General features: G+C 38.9%; 1 protein-coding gene across 4 annotated transcripts in view; it reads right to left on the reverse strand.

Moving 5' to 3' along the window:
- DYNC2LI1 (dynein cytoplasmic 2 light intermediate chain 1) overlaps positions 1 to 19,336 on the reverse strand; it is a 128,730-nt gene extending 109,394 nt beyond the window's left edge. For all 4 annotated transcript variants that reach the window (XM_072635746.1, XM_072635745.1, XM_072635744.1 and 1 more), the window contains exons 1-5: positions 19,199 to 19,336; positions 16,056 to 16,173; positions 6,042 to 6,076; positions 4,229 to 4,298; positions 658 to 746 (exon numbers count right to left, since the gene is read on the reverse strand). In XM_072635746.1, coding sequence (XP_072491847.1) covers positions 658 to 746; positions 4,229 to 4,298; positions 6,042 to 6,076; positions 16,056 to 16,173; positions 19,199 to 19,206 — 320 coding nt within the window. In that variant the 5' untranslated portion in view covers positions 19,207 to 19,336. The remainder of the gene's footprint in view (positions 1 to 657; positions 747 to 4,228; positions 4,299 to 6,041; positions 6,077 to 16,055; positions 16,174 to 19,198) is intronic.
- Positions 19,337 to 21,102: the final 1,766 nt, after the last annotated feature.

Here is a 21,102-nt window from a genome sequence, read left to right on the forward strand (position 1 = left end):
ACTGTTTTTGTTGGCTAAGACGAGTTCCCAAAGACAATGAGAAATGTCACATCTCATTTGACCAACATGTGGCAATGATTTTCAGGGAACATAACCACAATCATCAGTGGGTTTTGAGAGTTTTGTTTTAAAATCCTATTTGCTTACTGTCAGCAAATAAATAAGAGACCTCTGCCCAGCCCCCAACCCCCCAGCGAATGCCTTCTCTTACTTGAAACAAGTTTTTATCTCAGCTGTGATCATTTAAAAGCCGGAGATTTACAAACTCTAGCTAAAGAAAAAGCCCAAGAACTGAGTTGGTTCACTATGGGTTAAGACTTGGAAAAAGAGATGCTTTTCAAAATAATTTGTAAAATTTCCCCTAGGTGTAGGTTGACATGCTGTTCTGTTTCATGGGCTTATTTATATGCAGCAAACAAGACAGTGGGAATGCTGCTATCCCAGAGAGTCAAGGCCAAAGCAATGCCAGACATTTTGAACATACTAGTTTAACACACCCCATCAATGAGAAAGCACCAGCATGCAGCAAACACAAAGTACATATTGTAGTGAAAGTTGCTCATAAAGGATACTGATATACACTCTGTCAGCCCTAAGGACTGACTTACTGCTAGCTCTTTCAGACTAACCCCTGGGTCACATACATGCCTTACTTACCTCAAAGTCTCATTTGTTATTGGGATGCTGATTAAGTCCAACAAGGAGGTTCCTCCGCCCAGTTCCCAAAAATGAGCAATGTCTTTAGGCTGGAAAAAAAGGGGAAGATTTCTTTCGTATTACTGAACTTTCATGTCTCAGAAATACAGAGATTTTTCCAATGCTTCATGGCGCACTAACCAGTAATAATTACATGTAGAAAACAACCAAATAAACACTTTTCTGGGGACAAACTCCGGCTCTTCTATCTGTTCAAGGTTCCTCTTTGCTCTCATCTCAGGGATACCAAAACACCAATCTTATGGTGAATCTACTGAGTAAGAATGAAAATTAAATACTATAAAATTGTCCCCGAGTTCAAGCGTGGGGAAAGGAATGGGAAAAGATCTCCATGGGTTTTAGGTAACCAATCCCATACTGCATTTCCCTTTTAAAAAAGGTGAATTAGCAATATCCATATCCCAAGGGCTGTTCAGGTGTTTGTGAAGTTCTTTGAAATCTTAAGAAAAGACAGTATTCTTGTGAGTAATTACATAGTCAAAAAAAGAAAAACGCAACACTACACATATGTACATGAAGCCTAGGGCAGGATGCTGGTTCAAGACATATCAGTGCCTGAAATTCTGCTTTAAAATAAGCTGACTGATTATCTTTGTGACAATATTCAGAAACCTATACGGGGAACAGAAAAACTTAAGCAGGAATAATAACTAAATGGCGGTGAGAGTGAGGAAGAATATAGAAGGGGATGGATGAACAGGATGCCAGTCTCTGTGGAATCCCCTTTCCAAGATTTTCCCTGCCCAGGTCCTCTTGTACCTTCTCCCTCAGGATCTCTATATGTACATAAAGATAATCCTCCTAAGAATCTAGTTGGTACTTGCTACATAGCCATCAATGTGACCAAGATTTGAGATGTGCAATCTCAACTAGATTTACAGGCAAGGTACCAACACAGATGGGCCAGAAATAATAAATAGTGATCCAAGAGTGCCTAGGTGAACCTCTAACTAGATGTTCAACTGCCCAGGCTCGGGATGTAATTGATGGTGTCAGCTGCCACCGCTCAATGTTGGTCTGGGGACACCAGAAGGAATGAAGAGCTGCTTTTATCTCCCCATGGGACAGCCTCAGATGATACAAGATGGAAAGCAACAGCCAAGTAATGTGTAAGAGGAGCATTCTCCATCAGCTGAAAGCCTCTCAGTTGATGCCCTACACTCACTCACTCACTCTCTCTCTCTCTTTTTTCTCTCTCTCTCTTTCTCTCTCTCTCTCTTTCTCTCTCTCCCTCCTTCTCTCTCTCTCTCTCTCTCTCTCTCTCTCTCTCTCTCTCTCTCTCTCTCTCTCTCTCTCCCTCCCTTCCTCCCTCCCTCTCTCTCTCTCTCTCTCTCTCCACCCTCAAGCTGAGGAGCTCTCAGTCTCTTGAGGCTGTCTTCGGTGGGGCAGACAAAATGCCTCAGAAACAGGAGACTGGAGACATGAAATTGGCATGATGGATTTTAGAGTGCAGAATGTGACATGGGAGCACCTACTTCACATGCTTATGGTGAGGAAAAAAATGAGCAAAGCTTTTTGCTGCTGGCTAGCACAATGGATAGAGCCTGAAGTCCAGAAGACCTGAGTTCAACTCTGGCCTTAGACATTTACTAGCTGTGTCTGGGCAAGTCATATAACCTTTGTTTGCCTCAATTTCCTCAACTATAAAATGGGGATAATAATAGTACCTACTTCCCAGGGTTGTTGAGAGGATCAAATGGGATTATATTTGTAAAGTACTTAGTACAATGCCTGGCATGTAGTAAGTAGCCTATAAAGGTTGTTGTTATCATCATTATTATTATATTTATATGAATGTTTGGAAGGAGTGGGGCTGAGCAGATTCAGTCAGGGGAAAAATTGAGGAGCTTCCCTGAAAGTGAAGAGAAGGGAGGAGAGAAGAGGAGAAAGGTAAGGAGGGGAGGGGAGTAGATTAACTACTTACAAAATGCAACTGATTTTTGTTTTTCAAACAAATTTAAAATTTTTTTTATAATTTTGACATGATGTTTTGTTTACTTGAAAACTAAGAAAAATATAGTTAAAATAAATTATGTCTTTGGTAAAAATCTACATGTTGGCTATTTTAACTTTTTGTAATTAAAGAATAATTTAAAATGTGACCCAACAAAAATTTATACCCCAGTTTCCCAAACTGCAACTTTATTCCTAAAAAAGCAACATTTTGTAAACAATCAAAGTAGGGAAATTGTGACTGCACACCATCAGATGAAGCCGCCCACCACACTATCAAAAAACAAAAGGACATATCCATATAAAGTGAAAAACACTTGGAAATTCTCAGTTCATGGCACCAGTTCAAAAGCCATTACTCAAAACTGTGCCTGAACTGAACATAAAATAAAATTTTACTTTGTTAAGAATTATATTAAAATACATTCTGTTCTTAGTAAGTAGTTCTTTGCTTGATTAGAGTGATAACAGAGTTTTATATATGATTATTATTTTCTTTGAAATTCACCAGTTTTACAAATTACAAATGATGACACTACCAAGAAAGACAAAAATGTATGCCATGTTGTAGACCTGCCTGCTCATAGTTGTGTGCACCAGCTTCTTTGCCCTTCTCTCCTGCCCTGAGAAGTTAGGTAAGAACAAGCAACATAGGCCTTTACGAGTCAACTAATACTTTGGGTAAAGGCTGATGGTTACTGATGCCATTTTTATACGAAGCATTTTCACCGCCAACATTCTTCCTCTCTTGTTCCCTACCCCCACCCCAATTCAGTACAACAACCCCATAACTATTAAATTGTTTCATTCTTGTTATTTGATTAAAGATTGAAAAAGGACTCCTCTTTTTCCCCAATGGAAAATGTCCCTTTTAATTTCCTATTTTGCTATATGAAATCTTAAAATTCTTTCCCATATTTAAATATATGGTTTAAGACTCAAGAGATTCAGAACAAAAAGATAACCTGATGATTCTTGTGAGTTATACAATTCAGATTCCTTCCTTGCTCCCCCGCCTCCCCCACAATTTGTACAACCCAATCAGGCTATTTTCCTTGCCCTAATGCTGAGTTATTCCTAGCTCTTCATCACCTAACAGATTAAGGGAAACAAGGCAAAACAAAAGATCTACATATAGTAAGAACTTTGGCATCTGACAATTGAAATGCAAATTGTTCTATTTTTATGTATGCAGTACATCTTTATAAATATAACACAACTTACATGAACATCTTTAGCAATTCCTTTGGCAGACAGATGATAATTCACAATAATTTTCTCATTTGTAAGAAAACATCATACTAGACCAATGAAATCCTTTATAGGCCAGGGAAATACAAGATCAAATTACCAAATGAATTCGATCCTCACGATCAAGACATAATAAAGCAGAAACTAAAATATTTTCCTGGCATCCTATGGCTACCTCCCACCTGGGTCATAACAGAAACCGACATGATACACGTACTAAGAGAGCACTGGAACGTACAATCAGCACTCTTCACACCATAAGAACGAGCTCGTGGTCAGGGCCGGGCTGACTGCCCAGTTCACTTACTGTGTTGTGGCCCTTTGCTCTTCTTCCATAAGTATACTCCAAAGCCAAGGTGGGTTTTGGTGGCTCATCTCTGTTCAACAAAGACAGGCTGGGTTACTCCTCCTTAATCTGAACCAGACTCTGATATAATCATTTTAGTTTTTACCATGCTTTTCTTGAAGCTTTAATCAATAGTAAGGAAAGTAGAGTTTGTGTTATACAGACAAGGATAGTGTGTGTGTACCCCATTTGGGGTTTTCTTGGTAAAGGTAATGGAGTGCTTTGCCATTTCCTTCCCTAGCTAATTTTACAGATGAGGAAAGTGAATATATGTATACACACATCTGTGTGTATGTATGTATGTATGTATATACATATATACACACACACACACACACATACATACATATCACATACAAATTTTTTTTTGTCTAGACCTGTGATTTTATTGGTGTGGGGAATTCCTATCATAGAAACTTCTTCCAATAATGCAGACCAGCAAATTATATATTAACTAATCAGCTCAGTGCCCAAGCCAATTCCAAATAAGGTTAAGGGACTTGCTTAAAACCATAGAGATACTATTGTTTAAGCTATGGGACTCGAACCAAGGTGTTCCTGTCTCCAAGGCTGGGCCTTTATTCCACTATCCCATATAGCCTGTCTAAAAATTAATTAAAATATAATTAAAAGACATAATTTATAAATGACATTTTAAAGTTCTATCTTAGAGAATTTCTATATGAAGGATTTTCAGATCTTCAAGTATTTTGTAGAAGCTCAGAGTCCTTAAGAAAGTGTCACTTTAGATGACAGAAAAGTAATTATACAGACTGTCTAAAATGCTTTATAGTATTTGAAAGATGAGGCAAATGCTACTTCACATGATTCTTTCCAAGCAAATAATCTTTGAGTGAAGGGACTCATATAAAGGCAAGATTTTACTACAAGCAAATTTCAAAAATATCTTTTTAAAATGAACAGTATTCAGCTCTGGATGTCCAAGATCAAATAAATGCTGCCCACTGTAACATTTCTTGAAAAAAGAGATGCTGAAATTAAAGAAAGAGATAAACACACACTAATACTAATAAAATACTGGTCACTATTGGAGTAGACTGTAAAAAGGCATCATAATTCCAAATCACCTGCTCCTGTACAGACGGCCAGCAGACACTAGAAGTACCATCGAGATTGGGCTCACCTTGTGGTTAGGGAAAGCTGAGTTCATGCACTGCCTCCAATACATGCCAGCTTGTGAGCAGGGGTACCCCCAAAGAATTCTCTGAAGCTAAACTGCAGACAAAACTGCCAGACTAGATTTGGTGAAAGGAACCTGGCACCACGGGAGGTCCTGATGCTGATGAAATGGCAGCTCCAGAGCTCCCTCTCTTGCTAACAACACTAGGCATGAACAGCACAGCTGTATTCTGAGGAGCGATGAACTGCTTCAGAATATACCAGAGGATAAATTATGCACCATAACCATGAAAAAATGGAATGAAAATAATTTCGGCACCCCATTGCAAAGATGGGCCACTTCAATAGCATATTCATGTGACCAGAGTGGATGATCATCTTTCTAAACAGAGGAGCCTTACCAATGAGGATGGGAACTTCCTTAGAGACAAAGGCAGGGCAAGAAAGCAGGCTGCTGCCTGCCACTCCGCAGGGTTGGGGTTCATATATCTTTTCAAGGGCTTTCAAAGGTTGTGGTAAAAATTAAGCTATGGAAAGGGTATCCATATATGTGCATCAGTAGCAGCCTTATGTCATGTCTCTTAGGCCTCAAACTGACCTATATAATAATACTTTACAAAAGGTTAAGACGTACCTGTCAAGACATCTTAGAATAATGGTAGTCTTGCCCTAGAAATTAAGAAAAAAAGGAAAATGTTTAACATCATCCCAAAGCAAAATTCATATAATTGTTCACATCTTTGGCCCCAGATATTTTAATAATAAAAATGATAAACTCCCTGGAAACTTTTACCGTTGTTCTTAAATCTTCTAAGGAGGAAAAGTTAACTATCAACTTTCCATCAGCGTGCAACTACACCACTATTCCTGAAATTGCAAAGTCCGGAAGATGACAAATAACAGCCAATCTCACGTTATGTTAGTGGTCAAGCTGACAGCTGTCTCGTACTTCCTATGTATTCAGCAATGCTAATTACTGGCAAAGCTAATGATTACTGGATTCTAAACAATTCTTATCCCAGTTATTGAAATGGAAATAAAGAGAAAGTATAAAATAATAACAAGGCCAAAACTACAAGTATGTACCAAATGAGCAGGTTTCAGACGCTGGAGTATGGCCAAATCTTCTTCTGCTCTGTCAGTTCTAGCACAATATACATTTTCATTTCTTTCTCTCTTACGATGATAGCAAGTGGTCCTGGGCTGAGAACAAGAGGTGAGCTCCCAATAGCCAGGGCTGTACCCATGGACAGGCAAGTCACTTCATCTCTGGGCTCAGCTCTCTCATCTGTAACTGGACAGAATACTCATCTAGGTCTCTTTCAGTTCTAAAACATGAATTCATTCGAGTTTTCAATTTAAAATGAATTCTGAATTTTCTTTTTATTGTTTTGTTTCTTAAGTTAATCCCTTTATCTTTAGTTTTCAGCATTCACTTCCATACGTTTTACATTTTCTCCTCCTCACCAAGACAGCATGCAATCTGATATAGGTTCTACATGTACATTCCTATTAAACATATTCTCACGTTAGTTATGTTGTATAGAAGAATTAGAAAATTTTGAATTTTCAAAATGAATTCAACTTGACTTTTTAAAAAATGTCACTGGAATTTTACTCCAAACATATGATGATACTATTAGAAATATCAAATCATATTTTAATATTTAAGGATCTAGGTGATACTACTACACACATAGAGAGGGATCAAACCTGTGATTTCAATGGCATAGACAATCATTCTCACACATGAAGAAAATCCCTCTACCAATGAAAGCTAGTGCCTTCTTGTAACTTATAATTAGATCATTAGTAAATAATGACTAATTGCTAATAATATTTACTAATTACCAATAATAAAATTAGTCAATAATCTTCATGAATTGTTTTTAATTGAAAAAAAAAAACCACCCCCTGGTGGCCAACTCCTTAGATGATGGGCTTCCCCAAACATGGGAGGAAGGCTGGTTGGCAGACAAGAAAATGCAGTTTCTGTTTCGGGGCTATGCTAGAATTCCTGTCAGATAGGTGGCTCCATGGTCATGATCTTAGAGAGCCCAAGGTCATCTCCACACCACCATGAGATTTAAGTTGAGAACCTAAATAATTTGCCAAATTATGCACATACTTAAAAATGGATACTAGCTTTCAAGGTCTCAATGTACAAAGAAAGTGCAGAAAGGCTTAAAACAAGAGAATTTTAGATCTGGAACATTCAACCACCACCACTGACAGATGAAGAAACTGTGGTCCAGAGAGATTAAATTATTTTCATATTACTTTTCAGGGTATCACTTTTCTTCTCAGTGACCCGGGCATTTCGTAATCATTTAACTCTTACATTTCCCTCATCACCTTCCTCTTCTAAAATATTGACAACCCAGATCCTGATAATTCTGCCTCCAAAAGATGTTACAATTTTCCATTCCTGACACTACCTAACATACAACATTAGGCAATATGTATTAATATACATCCCTAATTGGGGTCTAGTTAAGGTCCTGGCTACATTGTTTGGATTATTGCAATAGCTTCACTAATCTTCCCTGCTTTCAGTTTCTGCCGTTTCTCATTGATCCCACACATTGATGACAGATGAAATTTCTCAAGTTGTGCTATTAAATTCTCTTAGTTAAAAGATATAGTGACTTTCCCATTACTACCAATGCCATGGTAGAAAGAGAGCTTGATTATGAGTCAGGAAAACCGAGCTTGGAGAATTTATTTATTTGGTGTCTTGTAAATCTAATCAAACGGTCTTGCAACTGAAAGGGAAAGGAGAGAGAAAACTGCCCATGTGTATCCACCGAGTTAGGGGCCTAGAGAACAGTCACAACGTAGGAAGAACAGCAGTGACAATGGTCAGGAGTTGACAGGAAATCAAATGCCAGAAAAGAGCCACTCATAAAACCCAAAGAAAGTCTCCAGGATAGTGCCTCAGGAAGCCATCCATGCCTGGCTTTGTGCTGGTTAGCACTGTTATTATTAACTTGGTGGAATGAGATCCATGAGTGCATTATGGCTCTAGAAGGGTTGATGTGGAAGGGAGGTGTGGAATAACCTTGTATATTCAGAAGATACATCCATGTGAAGAAATCCAAGAATCAGTGGAGAGAAATATGCTGGAAAAGACTGGAGCCAGAAACGAAGTTGCAGGAAATATAATATAGACCAGGGGTGGGGAACCTATGGCCTTGAGGCCACTTCTGTGAAGTTTGGATTCAGTTAAAGGGCTGCACTTGAGGACCAAGGAGGCCACATGTGGCTTCAAGGCTGCAGGTTCCCCATCACTGATACAGATCATCAAAACACAAATAGAGAAGATGTGCTGAGTTGGGAAACAGAATCATCTCTCATGCTTCCAAAGGCCATAAGGAACTAATATTTTCTTGATATGGATGATTATTTCATTTCACAAAAGGTCTAGAAAACTAGGGGAAATTCTATTCACATTATCAACAAGGAAAAATTGGCTGCTGGAGTAGATATTCTGGGAATCTTGGTGGTGAGTAACCAATCTGTCTTAAGAGTTTGTGACAGAAAAGAAAGCCAAACTTAGTCTGACATGTGCCCTATATTTTGGGAAAGAGTTCACTTAGGGTAAAAATGTCCAGTTCCTTCAAATGATTTTCATATGGTATGGCACTGAGGCCCTTGACTATCCTCTAGAGAGTCTCCCAATTTTCAAGTTCCTTTCTAAAATGCAGACCCCATCCCTAAACATAACTCTCTAGAAATGGTGTGTCCAGGGAAGACAGCAGTGTAGGACTATTGCCTCCTTATTCCTGGCAGTTATGCCTTCAATTAACTTTATTGGCTGCCATACCAAACTGCTGACTCATACTCATCTTTCAGTCCAATAAAATCCCTAGATATTTTCAGAAGAACTGGCATCAAGTTATGTCACCACCATTTTGTACTTATAAAGGTGATTTTTAAAAATCCAAGTGGAAGATTTTACATTTATCCCCATTCAACTTCAGCTTATCTGATTGGTCCAATATTCCAGGCTGTCGGGATCTCTCTGAATCTTGGTTTAGTTATCCACTGTGTTAGCTAACTACTCCCAGTTTTGCATCAGCTGCAAATTTGATAAGCATGCCATCTGTGCCTTTATCCAAGTTAATAATAAAAATGGTAAGCAGCCAAAGGCCAACCATAGCTCCTTGGGGCACCACTGGAGACCTTTTCAACCTAACAACCCATAGATGATTCTTCTCTGTATGTGGCCATTCAACAAGTCCTCATTAATAATACAATTTTGATAATAATCTTATATAATATTTTAATATTTACACAGCACTTTACGTGCATCATAGCATTTGAGCCTCACAAAAATTCTGTGAGGCATCATTCCCATTTTAGAGATGAATAAACTGAAGCTCTAAGAAATGACGGTCCTAAGAACAGGACCAGTGGCAGGGTATGCCACCAAGGACTCTTCTGACCTCATGTCCATCATTCTCCCTGCTACATTATTCCACTACTTCAGTGGGATGTGTCCAGGGCTCAGAGTTTACCTGTTCACATCCTCCCCTGCCATCAGCCTCTCCCTCCTTCTCATTTATATTCAATCTGGTATTTGTCTAGAGATCTTTGTTCTCTGGATTCCCTCCTATTCTCCAGGGTCATCTTCCCAACGACAAAATCATTTGCTTCCATGCAGAACACTGAAGCATGAAAATAGAGGATTTCAACTCTCTGGACATTTAGAACCTTGTCTATCAGAGACAAACTTATGACTTGCTCTAATAATCTTTTCATACTTCAAATAATAGAGGAAAACTGGTTATTCTCAACTGGATTCTGCCCAACAAGGAGAAACTGGTTGTATAAGTAGTAATGATAGAGACATAAAGGACAAGTGCCCACCCCATCATAAACACAGAAAAGAAAAACCAGGTACAATCTGACACCTACCTTAGATTTGAGGAGAGTAAATTTTAAAGGATTCAGAAAAAAGGATAGGTCAAATCTAGTGAGCAAATTGTCTTTAGGGGAAGTCAGACCAGGAGGGAATGGGAACCCAAGAATGAAATTCTGAATACACAAAGACGGCTGCAAAAAAAAAGAGGAGCTGCCTAAAGAAGACCAATGTGGATACAATAGAAACTCATATGTTGACCTGAAGGAGTAAAACTCACTCCTTCTCTCCTATCATATATTCAGAAATGCTCATATTATTTAGTGTCTGAGTTCAGAATTTAAAAAAAATAAAAGAAATTATAAATACAAAGACAAATAGCAGAGGATGAATACAAAAGTGTTTAATCATTCTGTGAGAATTTTGATAAGAGTAATAAATTATGCTCCAGCCCTGCATCTCCACTTGGGCTATAACCTGTATTCCTTCTCCATTGGCAAATTTTATTCCTCCCTTAGGAGCTCCCTGGACTTTGATAGGTCAGCTTTGGTCTTAATTTTCTGGGTTCTAGATCTCCCCAACACACCCCAGACATTTCCAGCCATACCATCACAATGCAGTTCCCACCCTGTCTTTCCAGCTCCCTCTTTCATATTGTCTTTTCTCATTATAAGGTAAGCCTTCTGAGGGTAGGTACACTTTAATTTGTATCTTGAACTCTTAGCACAATGCCTAATACATAGTAAGAGCTTAATATAAACGTTCTTAATAAAATCAATCTCTCTCTCTCTTGCTGACTCTCTGTCTCTCTCTGCCTGTCTGTCTCTGTTTACCTACTGGCTGACAGAGTCTAGACCAATAAGATCTCAAAAGGGTACAAGGATAGGCCAAATCATAGAAGAAAGAATTTACAGAGATGAATATAAAATCTTACATATGTGCTAAAAAAAAATCTATTTTACAAGTACAGAATAGGGAAAATATGGTTAGATAATAGTTTCTGAGAAAATTTTGGGGGTTTCAGCTCAGTGAGTCACCAGTCACCATGGCAGCTAAAATGGTAATGCTGTCATCAGCTGCACTTAGAGAAACTTAGTCCCACCACATTTGGACCTTGTTGGGACACCTCTATAGTAGTGTATTCAGTCCTAGGCACCACATTTTAAAAAAGACAGAGAAGCTAGAAAAGGGTCACCTGAAAGATGAGAGTACTGGAGAACACCAATTGGTTGAAAGAACTTTATCTTAAAGAAGAGAAGACTGAAGGAGTATATGATACATGTCTTCCAATATCTAAAGAATTACCCTGTGTAGGAGAGATTTGTTCTGCCGGACCCAGAAGGCTGACCTAACAACAATGAGCAGATAGAAGTCACAGAGAGGTAGATTTTATTTTGAGGTAAGGAAAAACTTTTGAACAACTTGTGCTGTCCAAAAGGGGGATGTGATCTACAAATATCTAGTAGTTCCTTGCATATGATATGTATTCAATAAAGCATTGTTAAATGAATTAACATACTGAGTGCCAAATGAAGAAATAATCAAGAAACTTTTGATTATTATGTGAGTTCTAAATAAGGCTTTTTTTTGGTGGTTTAACATTTTTTTTTTGTGAGGCAATTGGGGTAAAATGACTTGCCCAGGGTCACACAGCTAGTGTCAAATGTTCAAGGACAGATTTGAACTCAGGTTCTCCTGAGTCCTGGGCCAGTGTTCTATCTACTTGCACCAGCTAGCAGCTGGCAAGTAAGGCTTTTAAGTCAGAAATATTCAGATAAGTCAATTTCATGGTTACCATCAAAATATATAATAGTAAATATATCCGACCTTCTTACCATTTAAGATTTTAAATTGTAGTTTAAAAAATAAGGTATAATATCAATTGAGGAATGGCTGAACAAGTTGTGGTATATGAATGTAATGGAATACTATTGTGCTATAAGAAATGATGAACAGGAAGACTTCAGAGAGGCTTGGAAGGACTTATATGAACTGATGCTGAGTGAAAGGAGCAGAACCAGGAGAATTTTGTACACAGCAACAACCACAATGTGTGAGGAATTTTTTTGGTAGACTTAGTCCTTCACAGCAATGCAAGGACCTAAAAAACCCCAATGAACTAGAGGCAAAATGCCTTCCACATCCAGAGAAAGAACTATGGAATTGGATCACAGAACGTAGCAGACCATTTTCTCTTGTGTTCTGTTTTGTTTTATGGTTTCTCCCATTCATTTTAATTCTTCTACGCAACATGACTAAGGAGAAAATGTATAATAAGAATGTATGTGTAGAACCTGCATAAGATTGCATGCCAACTTGGGGAGGGAGTGGGGAGGGAGGAGGGAAGAGGAGGAGGAAGGAGAAAAAAATCCAAGATATATAGAAGTGATTGTAGAAAACTGAAAACAAATAAAACAATTTTTCAAAAAATAAAAATAAGGTATAGTTTGAATAGTTTATAGTTTAAAAATAAGATATACTCTTTGCTCAAACTTATAGCTAGAGAGGAAGAGAAGAGTTAGTTATTAAATTTTGAGTGGTCTAATAGCCACTTAAGATCCCTATTCCTAGGAAAAAGAAAGGAATCATTCATAACTAATGCATCAGAAATCCTCAGGAACAAAATTAAAATAAAATAATTTAATCACTGCCTTGGAACTTGTCACTTGAATACATCGAAAACTTCTACCAAAATTGTTTCTAAAAGCTAACATTAATTTTAACAGCTTTAACACTTTATCCTTGAGCAAAGGATAAAATCCAAATTTCCAAAACTTTGAAATGGCAGTCCAAATCATTCACAGCTCATGAAAGATTGTGTTGTGTATAATGTTACATTACAATGTTATTCTACATAGTGCTCTCAATTTGACAGGTATTTGTCATAGTCCTAGACAAACACAATGAATCTGAATGAAGAGCTTTCAGTCTTATAATTCAAATAAAATTCCAATTCATAAAATACTATTAGAAAAAGCATTTTGTATAAATAAGCTATTTCTACATCCCAGCAGATGGCTAGATTCTTTCATTAAATGTGAATGTGCATACCATGTGCAAGACACTGTTCTCAGTACTTTTAGAGGATATAAAGAACAGAATGTTGGTCCTCATCCTCAAAGAACTCATGATCTTGTAGGGGACCACATACAAACAAATCACTAGAATGTAAGAAAGAATGCAACAAGTAACAAAAAGAAATGACATAGAAGCACAAAACAACTTGAAAGGGAGGCATTCCTTGGAGATGGAAGACTCAGGAATGGATTCCCAGAGAAGGTAGCATATTTCAACTATGCCTGAGGAAATGAGGTTGGGATTTTAATAGGAGGACAGGAGAGGGACAGGGCACTCTAGAGGAAGGTGAAAAGAAGGGCATGTTTAGGGAAAGGCAAGTACAACAGTTTGGCTTCAGGGTAGTGTGAGAAGGGAAGTAGTCAGGGCTAGGAAAGTCGATGGAGGTAGAAATGGCAGATATTGGGACTGGATATGGAAGATGAGGCAGAAGAGAGTCTAAGCTTTCAGGCCTACAGGGGTGAGAAGTAGCACTGGCAAGAAGAGAAGAAAGAAGGAAGAGCAGCTTTTAGGGGAAGGATGAGAAGCTGAGTCTAAGGCATTAGTGACACCAACAGGGCAGTTATGCCAGAGACAGAGACAAATCTAGAGCTTGGAGGAGGAGCTGAAACTGGAGATAGGAATTTGCAAAATTGTTCAGACAGTAGTCAAGAGACATTGAAGCTAGCAGTACCAAGTTAAAGCACTAAAATTAAATGCTTTCTAACTGGAAAATCTTGCGCTATCTAAAAAGACTCTCTGCTGTTCTTTGGGTCACCGGGAATTTTGTGTTTTGAGGGACTGTGGAATACTGATTCCCAGCGGTACTGTTAGAATGGTGGGGGTGGTCTGTAAATTTGTTTTAAAAAAAATTTCTAATAACTTTATTTCAATGCAATTGATTTCCTTTGAAATCCTAAGTATTTTTGTTTACTGCACTTGGAAATATTATTCTAAGAAGAGGATCCTAGGCTTCACCAGACAGTTTAAGAGATTTCCCTTTTCTAAGCACTGAACTCCTAGAGAGGCATCTCCAGAATAAGAAAAACCTGGGTTCAAGCCCTGCTCCTATACATTTTGCCCCCAGACCAGACCCTGGTAAGTCAATTCCTAAGCCCTCAGACAATTCTCTAAGAAGGTAAGGGGCAGAGCAACTGCTAATCTACATGAGATGAAGGAAATGAGCTACATGGATATACATGCTTCCTGAACTGTCCTACAATCGGAGTGGGAGAGAGGTCCTCCCATGTTAAGAGATGGAGTCACATCTACAGTCACACAGGCGCGATATGTCCAAGGCAGGCCTAGAACTCAGTTCTTTCTGACTCCAAGGCCAGCTCTCAATCCACTACTTTATAGTACTTCTCCATTGGAAGAATATCAGTACTAAAAATCCTCACTTTTGTTCAGGAAGCTGCTGAGGATCACTGAATGTACTGTACAATTTCCCAAACTCAATCAAGCCTGCCTTCCTCCTATTTAGCTGGGCTTAGTTTGCTATCAATCTATAGTATTAGTAAAGTTTCTGGCATACAATAAGTGTTTAGTAAGTGCTCTCTGATTTATTATTTAAGATATATGGACTGATGAATGAGTTCAAAACTAGGGGTGAAAAACGGCAATGCATCCATTGGGGAATAGCTATACAAGTCGTATATGATGGTGATGGAATACTATTGTGCTGTAAGAAATGATGAGCAGGATGCTTCCAGAAAGGTCTGGGAAAATTTATATGAACTGATGCAAAGTGAAATGAGCAGAACCAGGAGAACACTGTACACAATAACAACAATATGGTACAATGATCAACTGTGAATGACAGCTATTTTCAGCAAAACAATGATCCAAGACAATTTTGAAGGACTTATGATGAAAAATGCTACCCACTTCCAGAGAGAATCGATGGGGTCTGAATACAGATTGAAACACGCTTTTTAAAACTTTATTATTCTTGCTTGTTTGGTCTGCATTTCCTTTTGCAATATGGCTAATACAGAAATGTTTTGCATGACTGCATGTGTACAATCTATATATCAGATTGCTTGACCTCTCAAGGAGGGGAGAAGCAAGGAAAAGGAAGGAGAGAACTTGGGAATAAAAAAAATTTCAATAATATTTTATTTTCCCCCAGTTACACATAAAAGACAATTTTAAATATTCATTTAAAAAATTTTAGTTGGAACTCAAAATTTTTAAAAAGGATGTTAAAAAGTTTTGGTTTATATGTAAATGAGAAAAAATAAAAATTAAATGTAAAAAAATTACTACTGTAAGAAAAAAAGGCAATGGAATAATGTTTGGTAGGCACAAGCAGGCTACATCATAATACCAAAGGCTTGCATGCAAAACATGACATAAAAATACTATCCCTGAAATGTATGATCAAAGGAAGAGAAGAGCCTGCCACATAGCTAGAGTGAAGGACAGATGGGGAGCCCCAAGCCTATACCTATTCCTGAAAAGAGTTGGAAGAAGGTCTCCAGAATGTTTGAGAAGGCCCGGATCTGTGGCCATGAAGGGAGTTCCCAGATCAATGACGCTACAGATAAACTGAAGAATTATTTAGGTGATTATTTCAATTTTAGAAGTAATCTTTAAACAAAATCATTTCAGTCATCAAATTACATACAGGAAGTTTTTAGTGACAAAACCTCTATCAAGTGTAAAGAATTTTAATAGAGATTTTCATATAAAACAATGGAAAGTACAGCAGGAAGCCATACATATTACCCCATTTTTACTGCCAATGAAGAATACAGCTTTTTCACAGACTTCTATTCCCTCTCCATCATTTCCACAAATTTCTTTCTTCTCCACTTCAGCTTTTGCAATTTCCCAGAGTGTATCACTGTGTGTATTAAAAAGTCAAATGTCAGGAAAAGAAATCTTTCAAATATTTACTTCAAATTTAGTGTTCTGATGATCAATAAGTTAATTAAGACAATTAACACGACAGAAAAATCTATAAAAAACAGTCTAACTCAGAAAGCATGAGACTTTCTATATAATCTAGACCATACAAACCCATACAGTATATACAATCCAAACTAACAAGAATTTATTAAAGACCTGCTTTGTATGAGGCACTATACTAGATCCTGGAATACAAAGACAAAATGAAAGAGGACACAGTCTTCAAGGGACTAGAAAGACTTGTTTTCTACTTGAGGGTTACAACATGTAAATAGGTAAGTGTATACATCATAATTTGAAGAGAAAGAATACAAATAACTAAGGGGAGCAAGAAAGGCTTTCCAAAGGAGGTGGCATATAAGCTGATGCTCAAAGGAAGCTATAAATTCAAAGATTGTAGCACTGAGGAAGGAGGACATTCCAGGCATGCACAGCCTAAGCAAAGACTCAGAGGGAGGAAATGGGAAATCATTTGGGCTGGTACAGTCAGTACAGTATATATGTCTGTATTCCATTAGCAGAGAGGTTTAAAAAATGGGGATTTGATTCAGGGACACAAAGACAAAAAGTAGCTCAGAAGAGGCAAGAAATGGTGGAAAAAACTATGGTGCCCCAGGGGTACCCCCTCTCCACCCAATCTTGCTTTCCAGTTCTTCTTTATCTGTTGTTTTCCCCCATTTGAATAGAAACTCTGTGAGAGACAGCAAAAGTTAAGCTTCCACAACAAGTTATTGCTAATTGATGAAGTCATTGAGAATAAGTTAGATAATAAGAATGACAGCAGACTGCAGGTGGACTCAGCCAGTCAAAAGACAGACAGTGGCCTTCAGAAAATTACCAAGCTTTGGATAAAGGAACCAAATCTACAGCTAGCTGGAACTAGCCAAGAAAAATGACCTAGAACTGTATCCCCCAGAGATCATAAAAATGGGAAAGGGTCCCACATGCACAAAAATATTTATAGCAGCACTCTTTGTGGTGGCCAAAAAATGGACATCAAGGGGATGTCATCAAATGGGGAATGGCTGAATAAATTATGGTATATGAATGTAATGGAGTACTATTGCACCATAAGAAATGATGAACAAGAAGACTTCAGAGAGGCCTGGAAGGACTTATACGATCTGATGCTGAGTGAAAGGAGCAGAACCAGGAGAACTCTGTGCACAGCAACGACCACAGTGCACGAGAGTTTTTTCTGGTAGACCTGGAACTTCGTAATAATGCAAGAACTTAAAAAAAAATTCCCAGTGGTTTTCTAAGGCAAAATGCCTTCCACACTCAGAGAAAGAACTATGGAATTCATTCACAGAATGTAGCAGATCATGTGTGTGTGTGTGTGTGTGTATTATGTTTTGATTTGTTATATGATTTCTTCCATTTATTTTAGTTCGTCTACACAGGATGACTACAGTAAAAACGTATTCAATAGGAAAGTATGTGTAGATCCTATATAGAATTGTATGCCGTCTTCAGGAGGGAGGGGGGTGGTGGGAGGTAGGTAGAGGGGGAAAATCTAAGCTTTATGGTAGTGATTGTAGAACATTAAAAATAAAAATTAAAAAAAAGAGGGAAAAAGTGGTAAAAAAAAGAAAAGAAAAGAAAAAGAAAAATGACCTAGAGTTACCTGGAGAAAACTTTCCTTCACTGCGCTTGCTTAATGAACCTCATGTATATAAGCAGACACATCCTGCATAAAACTATCCTTCCATTTTCTGATCATGGGTCTGATGTTAAAGCATTTTTGGGAGGGGGGATCACACCAAGGGTGGTTATGTAATGGATATGTAGAGAAGATGGGAGACCTAATGGAGAATGGACCAGTCTCCTGATAGGAGGATCTGTCTTGAACTAACAGTATTTAGCTCATTTCACATCTGTATTCAGTGATCCCCCCTCCTGAAAAGAGGGTGGAGGTCCACTTTGGCCAAAATGTTCCATTCCTCTGAACTCTGCTACAATTAATTTTCCTTGATACCTTTTTAGTGTCAACAATGTTTCTAAAAAACTCCTAGAATGCAAGCCTGTCTTGTTCACTTGCAACTGTATCCACAGCGCTTAGCACAGTCTCTAGCATAGTGTGTTCATTAATAGACGTGCAAGCTCTCTTTCATCAGTTTCAAGTGCTGCAGCTTGAAAGCCATTAAGCAGCTGGGTGACCTTGGACAAGTCGCTTGGCCTCTCTGTGGTCCAATTTCTCCACCTGGAAAAGGAGAACCTTGGTCTAGATCAGCAATTTTCAAAGTGTGGTTCAAAGATCCTTTTTAAAAGGGGTCTGGGAGGCCAAAATTATTTTCATAATGATACGAAGATGTTTCAGTTTTTCATAGAGTAAATAGCTATAAATATAACCTCCATTTTTAAAAAATCGCTCTTGGGCGAGGCCCTCAGACTTCTCAGCAGTGCGAGGGGTCCTGAGCCGGGGAGGTTTGGGAACCGCTGGAGGAGGTGACTTTTAGGGTCCCTTCGGGCTTTGGAAAGATGTGATTTAACTGTAATCCGGAAAGGCAACCAGGGGTTTAGGAAGAAAAGGCGGAGTACCCGGGGAAGCCCCAGTCTGGGGGCACCTTAACAGGGGGTTTGGGTAAACCGAGCTGTAGTCTACACTGGGCACAATTCGGACAGGCGGCCGGTTGTTTTCCTCTCTCTGTTCCCCCCACTTTCACGTGAGGGATTCTCATCTCTCAGGGGGGGAGTCAGGGTAGAGAGGAGGAAGGGGGGAGTCTGGAGAGAAAGAGAACCAAGCGAATACACCTCTCCTCCCAGCAAGCTAGCGGGCACAAGCACTCATTAAGCGCTTACTGCATACGAGGCACCTGGCATTGGCTGGGCTTCTCGGTCCCTTCCTAGGATGGTCTATGGATCTAGGGGGGATCCAAGTGAGCTTCCGAGGGGGCCTCCCCCGCTCCCCGCCCCCCCATACATCCTGACCTCCCATCCCTACCCCTGCCCCGGGATACCTGGGCATCTTGGCCTCCCCAGAGGCGCCGGAGCAAAACTCAGAGTACTGCCTGGGACCTGAAAGGGATGGACTTCCTGGTTACCATAGCAGCGACGCTCCCAGGGCAGACGGCGCGGCGAAGAGCAGCATCATGGGAAATGTAGTTCTTGGGCTTCTCCCGCACGTTCCTACAGGCCGGACCTTACAACTTCAGGGACGAGGCTGGGTTGGAGGGAGGGAGGGACTAGACCTGGAGAGGGTTAAAAGCTAAGGGTCGCTAAACATGGTCGTTTGTAAGGTAGTTTCTCAGTCATGGTCAGAGGCTGCGTGGTAGTGGATGGAAAACTGGACTCATGACCAGGAAGCCTTGGGTTCAAGTCCCTCCTCGGACACATCCTGGCTATGTGATTTGGGCCAAGTCACTTCCCTGTGCTCTGAGACTCTTAAGTTGCAGAGAAGGGACTGGCCCTCACTGGTACTCTTGAATCATGGGTCAAGTCCCTAACTCGATACCAGTACCGTCAGAGGTCAAGCCCCTGACCCTATCCCCTAATAATCATTGTGTTCCAGGGAAATGGGTCATTATCAGACCGCTGGTATGATAAATTGAGGCCAGGGCTTATTGGGTGTGGTGCTTCCAATCAACAAATAACAAAATGTTCTCACCTAGGCCAATTCCCTAATGATATACCAGCGCCATCAGAGCTCAAGTCTCTAAATAGTCATTGTATAACCTATAAGTGGTGGCCATTAGCAGACCTGATATGATATGTATGATTAAATTGAGGCTGAGGCTGAGAAGGTATAGTGGTTCCATTCAACAAATAACACCTTCCTCAAATTTTCCTAGAACTCCTCTTGAACCTTTGCTTTCTATTCACTTCTGAACTCCCTCCCCTTTGGCTGCTATCTTCAAGGTTATCAATGATCTATCAGTTGCTAGTTCCAATGACCCTCTCTTTTCAAAAATATTAATTAGAGAAAATGTTCTATAGTTTTCTTTCTCTTTTTTTGTGCTTCCTTTATCCCCATTTTGAAGATGAGGAAACTGAGGTAAACAGAGGTTAAGTGACATGCTCAAAATCACATAGTTAATAAGTGTCCAAGGCCAGATTTGAACTTAGGTCTTCCTGACTGTACACTCAGCATTTTATCCACTGCAAAATATGCTCCTTTCTTTTGTATCCACAATTATTTGCAAAGACTAGGTGCTCACTAAATGTTTTTTTCACTCATTCATTCTTATAATTATTGACGTTTGCAACTCTGGAGTCATACTTGTTTCTTCTGACTTAGAATCCCATTCTTCTGCATTGATCAGGGTTCTTAAGTCTTTGAAAGTTACTTTTCTTTATTATGTTGCTGATCTTATATAAATTGTTCTCTGGTTCTGCTCACTTCACTCTTTGTCACGTCATACTTCCCAGGATTCTCTGAAATCATCTCATCATTTCTTATGGCACAATAATATTCCATTCTATTACAAACAACTTTTTCAACCATTTCCAATTGTCTGAGACAATGTAAGGGTCTTCCTTAGATTCCAGTTCTTTGTCTTTCTTTTTCTTCCCTTTTAATCCCCATAAGATCAGGAAGTTAATTTTGCTTGCAACTACATTCTCCTCCCCCAATTATCCTCCTTTTTGGTACCCTTTCCTCATCTCCATTTGTTTCTCTGTTGAGTTTAATATATTTCTTTTTTTTGAGTTTAATATATTTCTACACTGTACTCTGTGTGTGTGTTTAACCCTGTTTTGTCCAGTTCAGATAAGAGTATGCTTCAACTGATACTCATGCCTTTTCTTCTCCCTTGGTTATATACTCTTCTTTTCACAAACTGCAAATATTAAGAAACAGCATGTTCAATCTCCCTTCTTCCTTTTTATATTCATGTATTCTTTTTACCTCTCTTTCCCTTTTATA

The sequence above is a fragment of the Notamacropus eugenii genome, chromosome 1 (genome assembly GCF_028372415.1).
Source record: "Notamacropus eugenii isolate mMacEug1 chromosome 1, mMacEug1.pri_v2, whole genome shotgun sequence".
NCBI lineage: Eukaryota > Metazoa > Chordata > Mammalia > Diprotodontia > Macropodidae > Notamacropus > Notamacropus eugenii.